The sequence below is a fragment of the Caenorhabditis briggsae genome (assembly GCF_000004555.2).
Source record: "Caenorhabditis briggsae complete genome, chrII, whole genome shotgun sequence".
Taxonomy (NCBI): Eukaryota; Metazoa; Nematoda; class Chromadorea; order Rhabditida; family Rhabditidae; genus Caenorhabditis; species Caenorhabditis briggsae.
Window position 1 is genome coordinate 10,226,447 of NC_013486.2, and position 19,856 is coordinate 10,246,302.

Genomic DNA, 19,856 nt, shown 5'->3' on the forward strand with positions numbered 1-19,856 from the left:
TTTGAAAATACTGTAGACTACATGATGATCGAAAATCGTGGGTCAACGGGTAGTTTAGGTCGAGTGATGTATTCTCAAACGAAGAATTCTTATCAGACATTTTGAACAAAAGGTGATTTTTGATGTTAGATTAGCTTCTAGCCAAGAAGTTCTAGGATGAGAATCGTCTACTTAACGAAAACTCTTCCTTTTCAAACTTTGCTTCTGTTTTCAGACCAAACCAGCAGAGATGTCCGGAATGAATTTTTTTGAATCCGAAATAAAATAATTTTCTCGGATTCCGGAAAACGGGATCTGGTATAAAAGAGTACAGAATCCGGAATCCGGACATATCTGCTACCCAAAGAAGTCCGAGTTTTACCATGAAATCTATCACCAAAATGTAGCCTGTTGTAGCCTGTATCCTATAACCTAAATATTCGTCAGTAGACTGGTTTGGTGAATTATGACGTTGTCTAACTTCGCGAAACACAACTTTATTTCGGTTTACTATTGAACCAACATCTGCAGATCTCAAAAATGAAAATTAAGAAATTCGAAAGGATTTATGAAAACAGAAGAACACAAATCATAAGATAAAAATACTTCATCAAGCAGCCATCCTACATTTTGTCGTCGGATTCATTACAGTGCCATTTTGGCAGTGGAAAGCACTTTTGAACTCGGGAACACTCTCAAGAGCATCGTTGATTTTTACTGAATTGGAATTACACATTGTCTGAAAAAAACAAGATTATAAAATATGACAAAATGGATCTCCTACTTTCACAAGACTATAGAAAAATAGTTGGGCATCAGTTTTATTCATTCCAGGTAGTACTTCATATGGTTCTGTTGTCGAATGATATGCATTCCATCCAACACTAACACTCGCTCCAAGAACGTTTTGCTAGAAAAAAAAACATATCTCTTCGTTTTACATCTCCGTTCGCCTTACCTGCATTTTCATAAAGCATAGTTTAATGAGCATGAAATATCTCTCCGTTTCCGTATTCCACCAATCTCGATGCACTCCTTTTGAATCATAAAATCTTCCACGCTCATCAAAAATATGGATCAGCTGAGGAATGATTCTGGAAGCAACGGTCGCAAAGTTTGTGTAGTTGGGGAGATGAGATGATATGAATGGGTAATGGAGAAGTGAACGAGAAATGGTTGGAAAAGGAACATTTATACATTTTATTTTCAAATACGATCTCACTTATCTCATTCCTTTCAACCGAATAAAACACCTCGGCATTCAAAAATATGTTTACTGTATTTTCAGCGATCGCTCTGAACATATTCTTCGTTTGCCATACTAAAACTCGACAAAGTGTTGATATATAACTGTAACCATATGATATATCCAATTCATCAATCAAATCTTCTCCATTAAATCCGAAAAACGTCTTTGTTCTGTTCAACTTCCTCTGCGCTTCTTTGATTCCTCTCTCATCCATCCATTTTAGAGAAGTCAGAGAATTTCGCAAATGATTATGAATCGTTTGACGCATCTGATCAAATAATTCCGTCGCTTTCGGTTCAGCCGATCCATGTAAGACTATTTTTCCAGGGACAGTCCGAGAAACTTGAAGAAGACACGTATCCTCCAGTTCTGAAGACAGTTCTGCTCGCAAAAATTTAAAGGAAAACCGAAGAAGAAGAAGGTTGTACAGAGTTTCAGAAGGTGTCGAAATCAGAAGCTCATTGATCTAAAAATCAAAAGTTACTAACTGGAAAGAGAGAAAACCCTACTTTTCTGTAATAAGTGGTGTTGAATCCAAAAACTTTTTCATTGAATGTAAGCCTTCCATTCGGATACCATGAGTCCATTAGCAATCCCCAATCAATAATCGGAAGTTGTTCTTGCATGAAGGCCAGTGGAAGGACATCTGGATTTGCAGCGAATTCTATCTGAAAGGAAATTGATAATAGTCGAGGTACCCTTAAAATGTGAAAAAAAGGGCCTCACTGGCAATTTTGAGCTCAATTTTCTGAATTTCTATGGAAGATATCAAAAATGTGTCAATTGATAAAACAATTATGATATCATGATAAACAATTTAACAGCTGATAACTTTTTTATACCTCTGGAAAGAATCGATATAAATAAATAAAGATGAATAGGCTCAAAATTAAAAGTTAGGGACCCTTCTATTGGAGATTTTACGGTAATTGAAGAATCACCTACCTCTTCCAATTGTTTCTGAAGATTAACGACATCGTTCAACTTCTTCTGATAATCCATTTCCTTGTATTGTGTTGTGTTTGAGATACTCTCTGGTACACTTCTTTTCAGAATATCCAAAACGTTTCGGAACTGATATAAAGTCAGGGAAGGAGAATTCGGTTTGACAGTAAACATCGTGAATTCTGAATCCGTTGATGGAGTGATTCCAATTATTCCTGCGTCATCTGAGGTATGCTTGATGATATGAATCAGTATTTGAGTCAGATCTGAATGAGTGGAGTTCGATGCATCAGAAGCGTTTTGAGACGACGTCCAATTGATGGAGAGAATTGGAAATGGGATTCCATCAGGGATAATTGTGCTAAGATTCTCCCTCGGCTGAGTCGATTCTCCTAATGCACACTTGCTCAGCATTTTTCGTACAATATTCACCGCTTTGTCATGATCTGTATCCTGATGAGCAATGATTAACGACAGAAGTCTATCAAAGTTTCTCTTCTTTGGAGTGAAACCAGAGCAGACATGTTCATGGAAGTTTTCACATGGATCAATCGAGGAATTCATTGATTCAAGCTGAAAACGATCAGATAATTAAATAGACATTTGCATTTGGACAACTAACCAAAGAAGCAGAATATTTGACACATTCAATAGTTTCACACGGTTGGTCCAGACGCTTTCTTTGATGATAGTTTAGTGCTGGTGTCCATTTGAAATCCTCTTCACTATGAAATCCCAATTGTCCAAGAGAAATTATCAGAATTATCAGGATGAAAAGTGTTGTACTGACAGCAAGTACAGTACATGGAGTTGGACGTCCAAGCACTTTTTGTTGCTCTTCTATAGGATCTGGAACTCCAATTTCTAAACGAGAAACTTGAGTTTTCTTTTTCTTTTTGTCTTCTTTTGTCCCCACGAAAAGGTTCGATGAGGATTGATCTCTGCAATATAGATTATGCAACTTTTAGGGAAATTTCAGAGGTAAAAAACTGACTTTCTAACTTGTTTCTCTTTTGGTTTTTTGATCAATTTATCATCGTTCATCTTGGAATTCAGAACAGAAGATAGTAAAATTGAAGACTTTCCGGAATCTTCTATAAGCCATCAGCTCTCCACGTCGTCTTCCGGATAACTTCACACGTGGAAAATGAAAAAAGTTCACGAGAAAATTGCAATAATTTGGGATAAGTCTATGTGAGTTTATGTGACCTACAGTACCTTTCTGTTGATTTTCAGCCATTTTGACCATTTTCCGGTGTCTTGAGCTCGGCTGTAAAGTCTCCGCTTAAGGCCCGGTTTTATACTGAAAACGGAAAAAATGTGTCTTTCGGAAATGAGCAAATAGCTGAAAATTAGGAATTTATAAAAATTCAGTGAATGCAAAGTTTTCAATGCAGGTTTGTTTCAGACCGTCCGAAATTTTCAATGTGATAGGAAACTTGACAGCCGACCTCCAGACTATTGAAAACAGTCCAAACGACCAGAAATCAACTGAAACGTTTTTGTATATCTAATTGACCGGTACTGTATATAGAAATCACTCTCATCACTTCTCGGCACTGTATGGCTTATTAGTTTTTTTCTTCAATGTTTCTATTTAAAAGCTTTTGTTCTTCTACCATCTTTTCTACTTGTTTACACCTATTTCTTTACCCTGGGTGTATACAAAGACCTCCCAGCCTCATAAAAAACACCATAGAGACTAGAGCTTGGTCTCTCCAGCCACTAACATCATCTGTTTTTGAATTTTTTCCAGTTTTTTCCCGAGCATTATCCTATTCTTCATCTGATTGTCACAGGATTCAATTAATTTTACCTTCAGATAAACGTTCAGATAAAATTCTGATCCTTGGTTTAAGTCCTAAATTCTGTAATATATTCTGCATCCACCAATGAAAATTCTGTCCTTACTTTCAAAAATTTCCCTCCAATTTATCACTTTTTTCCCTCCCAGTAAGTCATCTGTCCAACACAAAAAGTGATTCATCTTTTGAGAAAACAGCAATTAGCTCAACGTCTGGTATATTCCCTGGAGATGTTTCCTTTCGGAATCAAACGTTTCATCGGATTACTAAATTTCCTCTCTTTATTCTATTTATTATAATAATTCCGATTCCAAGCGATCGTCTTATGAAATCCCTAGTTGGCAATTAAGCCTAACTCTTGGAACATAGAGAACTCTGCCTTTTTTGTTTTTATTGTGTTTTTAGAAGCACAGAAAAGTCTAACGGAGAGTTCCGCTCAAAACAAAAAGTTCAAAGTTTTTTTGTTGAAACCAAAACTTTTTTCCGGAGACATTGACAATGATGACGTCGTTAGTTTGCAGAAAATATGAAATATGAAGCAGGAAGAAAACAAAAAAAAAGAAGTGGTTCTATGGTTTTGAAGAAGTTGCAAAGTGGGCGTTTATCGCGTTCTGTATAAGTAGTAGGCTAAGAGTTCGAATTGTGTTCCAATTTTTTTCAATTTTTGTATTTTTTGTTATTTTTTTAAAAATATTTCATCAATAGTTTTGTTTTCAGAATCCCCATTCATTCAGAATTCAGAGTTCCAGCATCTTCGTGTCCCCTCTAGTTCCATTGAAATCATTCCATATTCCATGTTTTCCATGTAATTCCATCAAATGTAATCCTCTCTTCTCCTTCTTCTTTTCCAACAACTACCATTTGTCACAATCAAACCTATCTTTCTTTTAATCCACTTCTTTTAACCCTTTTCCAATCTTTTTTAGTGTAGTTTGATTCTGGATTCTGGGAGAAAACGGACGACGCACTCAGTATAGTTTTATTAGGTTTCGAGGATCAGTGGCCAGTCGGAAACTCATTTTCTTGTCAAGATGTTCTGGAAAAGGAAATGGGGGAGAATTGTAGAGGAAGGGTGTACTTATGGGACGGCTTTAAAAATAGTTTGATTGATTTCTACTCATTGAGGAGAAGCTGAAAATATAAACTACCGAAAATCCTGTTATACATAGAAGGGTCCCTTACACTCAAGTTTAAGTCAATTATCTGAATTACTATGCAAAATATCAAAAATGTGTCAACTTCGGATGATATGATAATTTATCGGTGGACAATTTTTTTGTATCTCTGACAGGAACAGAATTAAATTGGTTCAAAGTTAAAAGAAAAGGAGCCCTTATAAAATTTCAATTTTAGAATATTTTCCCTACAGTAATCCTTTTCAATGGCGAATATTTTCCCTACAGTAATCCTTCCGAATTTCAAATATTTTTCCCTAAAGTATATCCGAATCTCTTTTTTACCATCGAATATTCTCCCTACAGTATTCCTCTTATGACTTTAAATACTGTATTAGCCAAAATAAAGAAACACAATTTTTCCTCGCACACCATCATGGAGCTATTTGATTTCACTGTAGTTTGAAATATTTTCCGAAAACTATTAACTTGAAGAAAAAATTACAAGCAGCAGCTTAACTCTGGTGACTCGATATTAAGATTTTTTGAACCTAAGAATCCTAAAAACTGAATTCATAAATCTCATAAATCCTCCTACACATCCAACTTTGCTCCTGTCTATCCATACCAACTTGTTATGTTTTCTGTCCATTTCCGTTTCCTTTTCCTTTCCATTTTTTTCTTCTTCCAATTCTTCTTTATTTTCTGTTGTCTTATTTCAGCTGTCAACCCAATTATGTCCTTTATCTCTCGCTCTGATTTTTTTCTTCTTGGAAGTCTCACCGTTTTTGTTTGGCTTTACTTTACGATTCTTGGTCCATGAAAGTTCAGAAAAAAAGAAAATTAGAAATTGACGATCGTTGAGCAGAAAAGAAAAAAATGGAGCTAAAAAAAGCGATATGATGTCCTCGTAAAATTGAATTTGTGTGTTCTGGAAACTTTGTCCGGAGGACAAACTATCATTTTTCTTGTTCTATTTTCGAAAACTCTTCCCCACAAAGATCACAGAAAAATGGGGGAAATTTGAAACCAATTTTTGGCTCAAAAAAGTGTTTTTTTTTCTTTTTAGTCTGAAAGAAGTTCTCAAGACGAGATTTGTTAGTTGAAGAGGCAGGAGATGCATCTCTTGAGCTTGCGCGGGAATTAGTCAAATTAAAGCTTTACAGTGGATACCTTTGATTTGCTTAATTTCAGAATGAGATGTTGTTAAATTTTAGTTCAAATTTATATTCAACTTTTTGAAAATCAAGAGTCCAATTTCAAAAAATCTAACTCATTCATCATTTTCCTTATTCAATATTAAATGCATTTGAACCTGGAACCTATACGTCACTAGCTTTTAACCTGGTCCTTTTGAGACACCCCTTTACTAAAAAATGCAAAAACCAAGAGACCAATACTTCATTTTTCTTCAAAGATCCCAAACAAATTCATCATCCTGAATTTATGATTTATTTTGAGCTCTTGACCTCGATTCCTCGTAAACTGATCCACATTCATCATGCAAAAAGACGCTGAATGTCAATCAAATGAAGTGCATGTTCCACTCATTTTTTATGTTCTTCTATCCCAAAAATGTCCCCCAAGTTTTCTTTATGTTTGAATGCATTCATCCATAATGTCTGCTGAACTTACAAACAAATAGAGTGACGTCTTCTCAGCTAGTTTCAAATCTCAAGTACAATCTGAACTTGAAAGCTCCGCCCACTTTCTATGGTGTCGGTACCACCCACTTTGAAAGTATTTTCGAATTTCTTTCGAAATTTTCATTCCGTTTCAATGAATTTGAAATTGTATTTCCGTTGAAAACATAGCATTTTTTGGTCATATGCTTTGGGTACTTTTTGGTGTTTCTAAAAAAATTGTTTTACGGAATTCAGAGACACCATCGGACCATGAATTCTGAATTTCTGCAAAAATGACTAGACAAAACTATTTGGTCCATTCGAAAGAATACAGCTTTGAAATATACTGTAAAACCGGTAAAAGAAGGGCCTTCTAACTTTTAACTTTGAGCTACTTTATCTCGGCTCCGGCCAAAGATATCAAAAAGTTGTCAACTGATAAATTTTTTATCATAATATCAGTCACATTTTGTCAGCTGACACATTTTTGATATATTGCACAGTAATTCAGATAATTGTGCTCGACCTGGAGAGTGTTGGGGCCCTCTTATTGCATGTTTCAAAAGCATTTATAGAAACCAAAAACCAAGCACACATTTCTTATATCAGAAATAACAAAAAATTCCAAACTGAAAATATAAAAGAAAACCTTCCGATGTTCCCAGGATTCCCTCTTCTCCAACCAACCAACCAAGTCCTGTCAACAGTTTTGCACCCAAAACTAAATCTTATGATTTTTAGAATCTGGTCTATATTTGCCAAGATCGCGGATCATATTTACTCATTTTGACGGAAGGAACATTCTCATTTCTTTTTTCTTCAATTTCGAGCTCCCCTGATGTAAAGAAAAAGAAACTAAGCATTTTCGCTTCTGTGTTTTTTTCTTCATTCCGGGTTTTTTTTTTCATTTTGTTCTCACCAATAATTGCATATTTCTTCTCATTTGCTATTCCATTTTTCAAATTGTATCGTCGCAACAAGAATGTGTGCAAAAAGATGATATTCTTTGAGCTCAATGGGCTCTCGAAAAAAAAGAATTTGACTAATTATGAAGAGCAACGACCAACTAAAGGGAAAAAAGAGATGGAGAGATTTCTGGGAGAAGACAAATATGTAGTGGTCATGAGATCCATTCAACAAATGAAACAAGAATTGAGTGTATTCCACATTTCTTTTTTTTCGTTCTCCAGTTTTCTCACTACAGTAATCCTTAATTTTGGGATGTCACACACTTGAAGGTGCGTCTCTATGAGTAGTAACTCTGGGTGATGGATGTTCTTTAGAAGCTAGTCTCCGAAATTTAGACAAATTCGTCATTCGGTAGTTTTTGACACACAAATTTGAAAATTCATTGTGACAATTCAGGTTTCCAGATCTTGCTTCTTCAGTATTCCCTCACTTTTCTGATTTTTTTCCTTCTCGGAATTTTCTTACCATCAACCTCTTTTTTTTAAATTCCTAAATGGAAAAGGCCAAATTTAGGAGACCTACAAAAGTAAGTAAAATTCGTCCGATCCTTGTGAAAATAAAATTTTTGCTGAATACCGTATTTCCTGAAATAGAAACTCACTCAACCCGTTAGCTTTGAGCTCATATATTAGGTTGTTCGGAAAGTCCTTTCCATTTTTAGCGTCAGATTCATTCGATATAAAAAAGGTCAAAACGATGTCAGATAAATTGAAGATAATGACCATTGTTATCAGTGACTATCAGCCAACGTCCCACCAAATTGTGGGTGCCTTCCTTCCAGAACTCCGGCCACAGAGCATTGAAAATCGTAGATAAGACAGAACCGTTTAGCCGTATCCAGTGAGATCGGTCTCCGTTCTCCTTCCCGCATGAGGTTGCGAATTTCGACTTTGAAAATAAACCTTTGTGTTTCTCTCCAATGGAGATCCACATGGAGTCTGAGTTATGTCACCTGACAAAAATAGGTATCGGTCATAAAAGTGACACCATTATCTGGCAGCTCTCAGTACTCCACTCCTTGGTAGACATCCATGCCGAAAACATCCCATTTTTTACGTTAATTTCACGTTTCGGGACGTCTGGTGGTTGAGTGCCTTTGTCAACCCACTTGGATTGTTGTTTATAGTAATCATACATTACCCATTCATCGCCACTAGTAATGATTTAACTTCAACATTCATGTGTGCAACGCAGGATGAGAAGATTCAAACAGGTGCCCACACATGAAACAAAGTTGCTTTGAGCGAAAAGGTGTGATCCATATCTTCCCACTTTTTTTACTTTGCCGAGAGTTCCCAATTTATGGCTTTTTGACGAAAGTCTAGCCACTGATGTACTTGATATATCCCGCACAGTTTGAGACGGGTCCCTTTCAATCTCGGTTTTTAATGCGTCCAAATTTGAGCCCGTATGCTTTTTTGGAGGGGGATTTTCGTCCAACGAGAATTTTCATTTTTCAAATTGATGAATCCAGGTTGTGAAGTTTGTTCGAAAGGGTGCATCTTCGTTGTTAACCTCCACAGATTGGTGATTGATTTCAGTTGATCTGAGGTCAGATAGAAATACAAATAAAATGGTAGTCCAAAAATGGAAATTATTAGAGGCGAAAACGGTGGGCATATCTCACTGCACGAAAAGAGGAGAATGATCTCCGTTGGGGTGTAGACACTATTAGACCTCACCAGCATACTGATAGAACGACAACTTCCTCGCTTTTATCCCCTTCAAGAAAACGAAGTTTGAAAACAACATATCAAAAGTGGAAAGGACTTTCCGAACAACCTAATATATCGGTTCCTGTGAATGCTTTCAAAATTTGTTGACTGATAAATTGTTTATCATAATATTAAAGATATTTTGTTAGTTGCCGCCTTTTTGGCGTCTTTCACAGGAACCGATATATGAGTTCAAAGTTGTTGAAGGGCACACTATTGGGGTGCTTACTGTAATATTTTTAGAAACTAGGCAGTTCTAAATGTTCCCGATTCTCGAAATTTGAGCTGACTAATTTTGTTATAGACACGAAAAATTGTCTTGGATCTGTAACAGTTAGATTCTCAATTTTTAACAAGGGTCGAAAAATATTTTTAACAAGTTCAAAATACAATTTTTCGCATTTTGAGAGCTAATCACTTTTTTTCGGGTCAATTTTCTTCTGGAACTCATCAACTACACTTTAAAAAAATTTCAACCTATTATATTTTTTATTTAACAGTGCTATTTTTAAACCAATTTTCGATTTTTTTTTTGAGTATTGATGTCAAGAACTACCGTAAGCCCTGTAATAGATCGCCGCTAATAACTTTCAACTTTAAGCCACATTGTCTCACTTTCTGTAAAAGATATCAAAACTTTGTCAACTGATAAAATATGTATCTCAATATCTCTAATATTTCATCAGTTGACAAACTTTTTATATCATTCACAGGAATCGACTAAAAAATTGAGCTCAAAGTTGACAGTTTGGGTGGGTTTCTATTAGAGTGTTTCCGGTATACTTTTGAACATCAAAAAACTTTCACACCGTTTTTCCCACACTTAATGATTCGTGTATGATTGGTGATTATCCTATCCAAACGGATCAGAGTTTCGTAATATTGTGGTCTTATGATCACAAATACTTTAGCTGCGCAGTTTCATACCAAGCCTTGATATTTTGGTTCCACGAGTGGGCGTGGCTTAGGCCAACCAAAAAGTGTTGAATTGTCTCCGACGAAACCCCCGCAAAACTCAAAAAATAGAACACGACCAAAACATCCCTTCTCGTCGTTTTTGTTTGCATTATTCCAGCACTTTTTTTCGAATCGAAAGTGCTCAAAGTTCAGGTGCTCTGTGAAACTTTGTGTCTCGCGGCTCCAATTTCCGCATAAATTTCATGTCATTCTCACTTTTTTTCATTTCTCAACCGCTTCCTATTCAGTTGTTAGTCATGTATACATTTATGGGAGAATTCATTTATTCATTCTTTTACACTCACTCGTGATGTTTTCCAATTTTCTTATTTTTTTCTTGTGCATCTAGGAGAAAAATGTAATTTTCAGAAAGTAGACAAAACAATGGACTCTCTTAAGGAAGCTGAAATTCGTGAAGTATTCCGTGAGTTCGACAAGAATGGAGATGGAAGGATTACACGACAAGAGTTAGAGGTAATTTATAGGGAGTACGGTACTTTCTGGGTTTTTGAACATTAAGGCTACAGTAAAAAATAAAAAGTTTTTTTTTTAAATTTCTCATTAACCTATTATTTCTAGGTCGCTCTTCTTCAATTGGGAGAAAAAGCTACCAACTCGAAAATCGAAACGATGATCGAGCAGGCGGATTTGGATGGTGAGTACAGTAATCTGCCCACATGATTTTTCTCATACGAACGCCACCCGGACCGTCCACTTTGAGCACGCCATCTCACTTCTTTTGAATGATATCAAAAAGTTGTCAACTAATAAAAAGTTTATCATGATATCAGCAACATTTTATTAGTTAACCACTTTTTGATATCTTTTACAGAAAATGAGATGCATGAGCTCGAATTTGGCGACTCGGGTGGCGTTCTAATAGAGTGTTTACGGTTTTTTTTTGTCCTGAAATAGAAAAAAGAACTGCTCGATAACAGGAAGTCGGGTAGGTTGTGTGTGTGTGTATGTGTGGAAAAAACCATTCGACTGGAATGAAAATTTAAAAGTTCTGGTATGGAAGTTGGAATCGTCTGGAGACGTTTTTCTCGAACTTTTGACTTCCTGTTTATTTCGAATTTTTCAGGAAACGGATGCATTGACATCGACGAATTTCTCAATGTTCTTCGTCGACAAATTTGCGATCCGAAGGAGGAACGAGAGTTGAGAGATGTGTTCAATGTGGGTCTTCGTAGTTTTTTGCGATTATTTTCAGAATTAAATTTCCAGGTTTTCGATAAAAACGGAGATGGAATGATCTCAATCGACGATTTGATTTTTGTAATGTGCCAATTGGGAGAGAAGTTGACGGAGACTGAAGCGAAGGAAATGATCAAGCAAGGAGATCTCGATCATGATGGAATGATCGACTTCCAAGGTGTTCAATTCCTCCGAACTTTCATTCAATTATCAATATTTTAGAATTCGTCAATATCATCAAAGGCCAATAATGACTCTTCAAACACTATCCCAACTCATTCCTTCGACTTGCTGATCATCACTAATAACAATAAAACTGTCAGTGTAAATAATAAAGCTTAAGTTTATAATAGTAAACAGTAACAAACAAACAATGAAACAACATACTCAATGTCCTAAAAAAAGAATTCGGGTAAAACAAGTATAAAAACCTCTATAATCAATTATTCTCATGAGATGGTTGCCCTTCACTTTGTACGTTACCAGTTCCAAACATAGAACTGTTGGCGGTGAGATCCTTGATGCTCGTGAGATGATATTTGGATAAATGGACAGCAAATCGATCTCTGGCGTAAAACCTTTGATTACAAGTGACACATGCATACGGTTGGACTCCTGGAACATAGAATACATTTGAAAATCGACTATCTAAGAATTTAAATTACCTTCATGAACGTTGTAGTGATCCTGAAGAGCCTGTTCTGTTCTAAATGATTTTCCACATAGGTCCTCTTCATTTTTTAGTGACTTTCGTTCACATTTGAATTGCTTTTTTAAAACTCGAGGCGTTTTTTGTTTCGAATGGCAAGCGTTGAAGTGTTTCCTGACATACTCCCATTTCATGAACACTTTACTACACACTTCACAACTGAATCTTCTTTCCATTGATTCTTCTCCCATTTTGCACTTCTTCGGCGGTGGTTCTTCTGTATTTCCCTTCTCCTCCAAATCTGCTTCTATCAAAGAATTCGATAATAATTCGATTTTTTCCACCTCCGTATCCGATTCCAAGTCAGTCGGATAGTCACCAGAAGTCTCGGTTACAATTGATTGTGAAGTGACCGTATTCGTGTCACCACACCCGTCATCAACTAGTCTTGAAGTAGAAGTCGTTGGCTCATCCGTGCTAAATCTGGGGCACGTTTGCCAGTGTGTCTTGTCTTCCTCAGAACGGATAACTGCGTCACAACCAAACGTGCATAATTTTCGTCCTTTGTCGTCATGAACACTAAAAAATAAAGTAATTAGAAGATCATAACAGTATTCACGAACCTTTTGATATGAGCCATCAGATCTCTATACTGTTCTTCCGCGTTTAAAATCGACTGATCTGGTTCATACGCGCAGATGGGGCATTTATGGAAAGACAATTTAGCTCGTATTGGTCTCGATGGTGTTTCTACAGACTTAGAATGTACTTCTTTGATATGAGCTCTGGAATAAATATTTAAAATAAATATAAATTAAGCTATTGACTGACTTCATCCGGTTTTTCGCTACTTTCAAAAAACACCCAGCGACCGTACACGGAATACCGTTAATGTGACTTAATTGAATGTGGCGTCGAATGAATGCAGGTTTCTAGAAAATAAATTAGTTATTATAAGGAAATTTGAAATTCAAAATAGATACCGAAGTGGTAAATGAGCACTGCGGACACTTGTGAACGGCTTGACTGTGAAGTAACTTCCGATGACTTTTCAACTCGTTGAATGAATTGAAATTTTGCGGCGAGGGACATTCGAAGCATTGATAACGATTATCTGAAAAAAGAAACACAACTAGAAAAAAAAAAGTATAAATGCTCTTACATTCATGCGTTTTCAAATGAACTCGTAGTTTGTTGGGGTATGGAAAAGTCTTCTCACAGTGAGGACAACTAAAAATCTTCTAAATTATTTAGTTCCTCTGAAATCTCATACTCACGAATGTCCAACAGTTTTAACTTTTTCTTTGTCAACTGATGGGCCAGCTTCACAATCGTCATGATCTTCCGCCTCGTCTTCTTCGTTTTCTTCCCGATAGTCATCTTCAGAGTCTTCGTAGGATGATGATGACGAAGAAGAGGGCATTTCTTGATTTATTGAAGGGATCATGAACTGAAAAACAACGATGCATAATCACATCTCTGTTATGGGAGATGATATCGAGTTCGGAATCATACCGCAAACTGGACAGGAGCAATGCTTGAAAACGAAAAATTTATTCAGATAAAGCCTAATAATGACCGCGACGAACAAACAAAAATGATGGGAAAATCGAACAAACTTTGAGCCGGGATGGAAGTTTGAAAGAGGAATCAAGACTTAGTCTATAAAAATCTCGAGGAACCTTAAGATAAATTTAAATCAGATATACCATGTATCACACAATAAGCAAAAAATAGTGTAATAGAAAGATCATCAGAGTGCTACGATAGTATTGGATCCTTGATCTTCTTCTTCATCTTCGTCGGAATCAGATATGTCATCAAGGGCTGGTGGTTTTATCAAAAATGCTGTCTCGTCATCGGGAGCCGAGGCTTCTTTCTGTGAGATCTCTCCTTCCTCCACCTCATCTACTTCACTACCTTCTTTTGGTGGAATCAAATTGAACTTTTTCGATGCAGCAATTCGACCTTCCTCGTTGGAATAAGTAAATGTCACTGGTGTTTCCCGCTTCAAGTTCATGACATCCTGCTCCTAAAAAACCAAAATTCGATGTGATCTCATCTTCAAAACACTCACATCTTTTGGCTTCCACCTTGTATCAATCCAATTAGGATTTTCACGAGTGAAAATTGTCGTTCGGTAGATAGCCAGTGCCCAGTCATCAAGACGACATTTGGATATGTTTGAGGTGATGTTAAAAGTTTCTCCATAATCCAAACTGTGCAAGAACGCTGTCAGACGACTAAAATCTTTTGGAACTGAAAAAAAAAGGAAAGATGTTCAATATTGATGAATGAGAAACAACTAACGAATGAATGTAGGAAGTCGAAGGATTGCGAGATTAGCTGGAACTTCTGGGGAAATTTCAAATCTGGCGATTGCATATTTTTTACGAGCTTCTTCTGGTCTCCGAGTAGCATCCTGTAATACAATTCAAATTGTAATCGTTTTCTGAACATTTACTTTTTTTACTCCTATGATAATGTCCATGGCTGGTCCGAAGAGGTCTGAAAAGGGACGCGACTGCACTAGATGATGAGTTTCGGATGCTTCTGAGTCGAGGATTCGGACAGCACAGTCCGATATGACGATAATGAATTTCTGAAGAGTGCTGAGTTGCTCAATGAGCCAACGAGACGGTACAACTTCTGAAAAGAACATGTTTCGTTAAACATCTATTCAGATAAACGATAACTTACGCTCTGCTGTGATAAGTTTTTCTAAATCGAAGATAGGTTCAACAGTAGAACAATGTCTGAGATTATCGACGAGATGTTTGACACAGTTCGTATGTAGTTCACTATCATCAGCATACACCAGCATTGTTTTCACAAAATCTGATAACCGAATTTCTTGAACACGATTTGCTTCTTGTCTCTTCTTATGAAGGAAAACTATAACAGCGACTATAACCACGACGCATCCAATCGACAGTATACTAACAATGGCTAAGAAAATTTCGAGACCGTAGTCTTTGATCTTCTGCACTGTTAACCAGGTCAACGAAGCTCGTGTTTCATGAATTACGAGGTTGAGATGCGTTCGGAAGCATTGAGTGCAGCCACGAGCATTTGGTTCGCAGATAAATTTACATCCTCGAATTAGTACGTAGGCGGACAGAAGATACTTTCCAGCTTTCTGATTTTCCCACTTTATAGCGGTTTCTGGACACTTGATTGACAGTGCAGCGACGAAGTTCACCTTTTCAGAATCATCATCGTGCTCTTTGTAAACATTGACATTTATAGTATCACATTCTGCTCTTGGTGCTTTTCCCAACCGAATCCAAATAGCATTTTCATCGCTAAAATCTACAGCAATCATGGGCGCCCAGAATGGATCCTTTGTAGCGATTTCCTTTTTACTGATTGATGGATCGACAAGCATGTCAGGGTACAACTCTTCGAACCGGGGAGCCGTGACTATAGTTGTGACTCTACATTTTTGAGGTAGCACTGTAGCATTGATGGCGTAGACGGAGTATGACGTCAGTCGAAAGCATGCATATGAAAACCTTGCCGGATACTGGACCTTTGTGGATAGTTGAATTGCACGACACGGCCATTCTTTCACTCCATTTATATACTAAAACAGAAAATCTGATGAATTCTATTCATTTGTTAGTTACCATATCCTTCAAGTCAGAGCAATACACGTCTGATCCATCGGATGCATGAAGGCAATGGAGACGGAAAGCGATTGTGTCTACAGGAGAATGTGCCATAACCGAAATGTTCAAATTGGCATAGGGATAACTAAACAGTCTGTTGTGTTTAGAAATTTAATTCAAATATTTTACCTGAGCTGTGATAATCCAAAATACGCTGGAATTACCTCTAAATCGACTAATCCTGGAGGACAAGTGGGAAGTTTATCAGGAAGATCTGAAGCTTCTTCATAGTGGAACTGGAAGATTCTCCTAACTAACTTACCATTCAACTTTAGTCGATTTGAGCATTCTTTTGTCGTTGGGTAGGTTGTGAAGAGCTTGGATTTCCCGGCATCTACGTCTTTGACATAGACAAATGAGTCCTTGTAGCACTGATCTTGATTTTCGAAGACGTTACGAAGAACATAGTCAGAAGCATTGCGGGCAGATGAGGTGGCAGGTAAAGAATATACTAACGAAGAAGTAGTGATTAGAAAAGAGATAGAATAGAAATAGAGAAGATTGGTGGGACAGCCCGTTGGAAGAAAAGTTCGAAAGTTAGTCACAGAAAATGGGCTCATTTTATATCATTGAAGAAAAATAATAAATTCGAATAGAGAGAACAACAAACTGAACAACAAGAAATAAGGAAAAGAGAACAACAAAGAGCTTCTAAAGGGGAAGGTAAAAGACTATTGGGGGTGAGAGGTCGATGTGGCGCCGCTCGAAACCTGTAATTATGAATACATTGCTCTCAATATGGATTTATGCTTAAATTGATTGGTGCTAAAAGTATATCCGATTGTAAACATGTGAAGAATTTGAACTTAATTTGTTGACATTTCACCCCGAGGGGCGACAAGGTGAAACCGATCTGTTTGTACAAGCAAACGTTTTTGAAGATCTCCAGTTTTTTCTAATGTTAGGAAGTGTCAAAAATCGTGTTGCTATACTACAGAGTTTTTGAGTTTACCTGTTCTTCGCTGAGTTTCTCGGCGTTTGATGCTTCAGCAACCGCTTTCAACTGTTGATCAGCGATTAGCGCTCGGTTGTCCTTCGCTCGAATAAAAGATTTGGGATGGATTGGGAAGAGTCCCGACAAACCTGTAACGAGACAATTGAAAATTTGACCTACTCCCGCCATCGATGCCCAAAAATTTTTCAGATATCTTATGGGGTTATACAGGGAGTCGGCAAAAAAGGAAAAAAAATCCGCGAAAACTCGGAGAGTGTTCCAATCTGGCTGAAACTTTGGGGAAAACTGGAGAAAACTATAGGAAACATTTTGCCAAAGTTTGTGGTCAAAATATCGACTTTGAAAATTTGGCTGGAATTTCAGAATTTTCAAAGTTGATATTTTGACCCCAAATTTGGCAAAATGTTTCCTATAGTTTTCTCCAGTTTTCCCCAAAGTTTCAGCCAGATTGGAACACTCTCCTAGTTTTCGCGGAGTTTTTTTTTCCTTTTTTGCCGACTCCCTGAATAACCCCATTAACATTTTTGACATACCAAGAAGCTCGAGAACTGGCACAGAAATATGTGCGTTTCTCTCTCCGATCCAATATTTGAGTCGACCGAAGTTTAATGCCACCAATTTCTCGTTCTTCTGATTTGGAAGTGGATCGAACGTTCCCACCTTAACTTTGTTTTTAATGATTTTGTCAATAGTTTTTTTTAATACCTGCTCAAGAATATTACCCTCGTATCTTCGCCCCAAAGCTCTATCCGGGAACACACAAACGTGATAGAACGGACGGTTCGTGCAGCCAAAAAGTGCCAAACCGATTGAAGGACGTCCGAAGTACTTTGGAATCACTAATTTACGCATTTCCAGCACTTGATGAGGCTCATAGACAGCGAAGTCTGAAAATAAAAGCAAAAACTTTGTCTAATAAAATATAGTAAAGGCTTGAAAGCAATTTAATGAGGAACACATTGAATTACAACATAACAAGCTTAGACCCAATTTTTGAATTTTCGAATCGACATCAAACTTATATGAAATCTCTGATTGTGAGGAAAAGTTTTTTTCGATGGAATAATTTTCTCGAAGACTGCCCTTTTCTGCCGAACGGAATAGTCTCAAAAAAGCATACTTGTAAAATTCCGGGCCGGCCCGGAAGGCCCGGTANCAAAAATTTTTTTGTCATTTTGAGCCAAATTTTGAGCTCTCAATACAATTTCCTTCATTATTTTTTGTGTTTTTGGATTGTTTGTCTGTTTGATCAAAAAATATCAAAAAAAAAACTCGAAAAAAATTTGTTGATCGAAAAAAATCACATAAGGGTCCCCCCTTATGCGTTTTTTAAAATTTTCAAAACTTGTGGAATGACAGGCCCGGCCCGGCCCGGCCCGGCCCGTTACAAGTATGAATAAAAGTAATATTTGTGGAAGCGAAAGAAAAAAAAACTTCGCCGTCGTGAAGTCCAATGCGATGTACGCAACTTTGAGCAGGGTGTTTGCGGACAAATGGCTGTCGCGCCTTTGACGCGCAGAAAGATGCAAGCTGTCCATGAAAACATACTTGTAACGGGCCGGGCTTTTTCCCAAATTTCGGAGGACCGGCCCGGCCCCGCGGGCCTGTCATTCCACAAGTTTTGAAAATTTCAAAAAACACATAAGGGGGGACCCTTATGTGATTTTTTTCGAGTTTTTAAAATATTTTTTGACCAAACGGACAAACAATCCAAAAAGCACAAAAAATATATAGAAAATTGTATTGAGAGCTCAAAGTTTGATTCAAAATGACAAAATTTTTGCTACCGGGCCTTCCGGGCCGGGCCCGGGCCTTGAAATTTTCCTCAGGCTCGAGCTTTGGCGGGCCGGCCCGGAATTTTACAAGTATGCATGAAAATGTAGGTGAAAGTTATGTATTAGATTCGTTTATTCAGTGGTGAATGAAACGAGGGATTTCGAAAAAAACAATTTTTCGGAAAAAAGAATGTTTCTAATCATCATTTCGGGAGCAAAGAATTCCGCAGTTTATGAGTACAACGGGGTACAAACGATAACGAAATAACAATTGGGGTGCACAAAAATGGCATTAGGGAAAAGTTTCGGAGAAGAATAATCAGAAATTACATGTTTCGGATAGATGTTTCGGATTACTGTAGTGGAAACATTTGAAATAGAAATGGATTACTGTAACGGAATTGTTAGAAAATTAGGAAGGATTACTGTAGGAGAAAACAATTGAAAATTGAAAAAATATTACTGTAGATGGAAAAATTCGAATATGGAAAGAATTACTATACGGGAAAAATTGGAAACAGAAATGGATTACTGTAGGGAAAAATATTCAAAACTGATAAGGATTACTGTAGCGAAGAGTAATAAAAAATGAACAGGATTACAATAGGAAAATATTCGAAAACGAAGCGACAGTTGACTAATTTCCATGAGTTCCATGAGACTTTTCACTGCTAAGAAGCTATGCGTACGCTATTTATTGTCATTTCATTTTTTCAAAAATTGATTTTTGTCAATTGTTAAAGGGGAAAACGTTCAGTGGAAATGATATTCACCTAGCCATGAACCCCAAACATGGCGACCCTGAAGGCCTTTTAGTACTTTTTTCACTGCTTCCAGTAAGCATTGACAAAAAATTAGAAGATTTAAAAAATGAAACAACGATGAACAGCGTGCGCAAGAGCTTCCTAGCAGTGAAAAAGCGCTAGTGGAAAGCACCCGACTCCATCCAACATCCAACTTCCTTTTGACTGTATTGGCTGTGGTTGTGCTTGTCCATTCGTTGATGATCCTTCGGTGTTCATCTTTGAGCTTTGAAGTCCGATTTGACGCTGTCTTCGTAGATTGATGGGACCATCCCAGCTGCCCTGGAACCTCGTTAGAACTCTTCCTCCAGTCTCTTCCGTTCTGACTTTTCGTTGATTCCTCCAGCTTATATAGCCCCCGTAGATTAGATCTAAAGATAAGATAATAACAGAGTTCATGAAAGTAGTCTCACACGCGCAAATTAAAAGATACCGGTTTTTTCAGGT

The 19,856-nt window shown here is 37.1% G+C and overlaps 5 protein-coding genes across 5 annotated transcripts; 1 reads left to right on the forward strand and 4 right to left on the reverse strand.

Annotated features, from left to right (window-relative positions):
- Nucleotides 1-589: 589 nt before the first annotated feature.
- Nucleotides 590-3,217, reverse strand: CBG02411 (the record flags this gene model as incomplete). The annotated part of the gene is made up of 8 exons (XM_045242581.1): nucleotides 590-718; nucleotides 764-889; nucleotides 938-1,073; nucleotides 1,177-1,694; nucleotides 1,738-1,896; nucleotides 2,174-2,746; nucleotides 2,796-3,114; nucleotides 3,168-3,217. 8 exons carry the CDS (start codon nucleotides 3,215-3,217, stop codon nucleotides 590-592), a joined length of 2,010 nt encoding a protein of 669 aa, XP_045092310.1.
- Nucleotides 3,218-10,743: 7,526 nt separating this feature from the next.
- Nucleotides 10,744-11,778, forward strand: CBG02410 (the record flags this gene model as incomplete). The annotated part of the gene is made up of 4 exons (XM_002630680.2): nucleotides 10,744-10,833; nucleotides 10,939-11,014; nucleotides 11,444-11,538; nucleotides 11,587-11,778. The coding sequence occupies 4 exons, from the start codon at nucleotides 10,744-10,746 to the stop codon at nucleotides 11,776-11,778; spliced, it is 453 nt and encodes a 150-aa protein (XP_002630726.2).
- A 217-nt stretch (nucleotides 11,779-11,995) lies between these two features.
- CBG02409 lies at nucleotides 11,996-13,628 on the reverse strand (the record flags this gene model as incomplete). The annotated part of the gene is made up of 7 exons (XM_002630679.1): nucleotides 11,996-12,171; nucleotides 12,222-12,784; nucleotides 12,829-12,990; nucleotides 13,037-13,137; nucleotides 13,189-13,319; nucleotides 13,368-13,435; nucleotides 13,483-13,628. 7 exons carry the CDS (start codon nucleotides 13,626-13,628, stop codon nucleotides 11,996-11,998), a joined length of 1,347 nt encoding a protein of 448 aa, XP_002630725.1.
- Nucleotides 13,629-13,958: 330 nt separating this feature from the next.
- Nucleotides 13,959-16,436, reverse strand: CBG02408 (the record flags this gene model as incomplete). Its single annotated transcript, XM_045242582.1, has 7 exons — nucleotides 13,959-14,237; nucleotides 14,283-14,464; nucleotides 14,516-14,627; nucleotides 14,679-14,854; nucleotides 14,906-15,791; nucleotides 15,835-15,961; nucleotides 16,006-16,436. The coding sequence occupies 7 exons, from the start codon at nucleotides 16,434-16,436 to the stop codon at nucleotides 13,959-13,961; spliced, it is 2,193 nt and encodes a 730-aa protein (XP_045092311.1).
- Nucleotides 16,437-16,807: 371 nt separating this feature from the next.
- On the reverse strand, nucleotides 16,808-17,683 carry Cbr-mrps-16 (the record flags this gene model as incomplete). The annotated part of the gene is made up of 3 exons (XM_002630677.2): nucleotides 16,808-16,959; nucleotides 17,365-17,491; nucleotides 17,537-17,683. The coding sequence occupies 3 exons, from the start codon at nucleotides 17,681-17,683 to the stop codon at nucleotides 16,808-16,810; spliced, it is 426 nt and encodes a 141-aa protein (XP_002630723.2).
- Nucleotides 17,684-19,856: the final 2,173 nt, after the last annotated feature.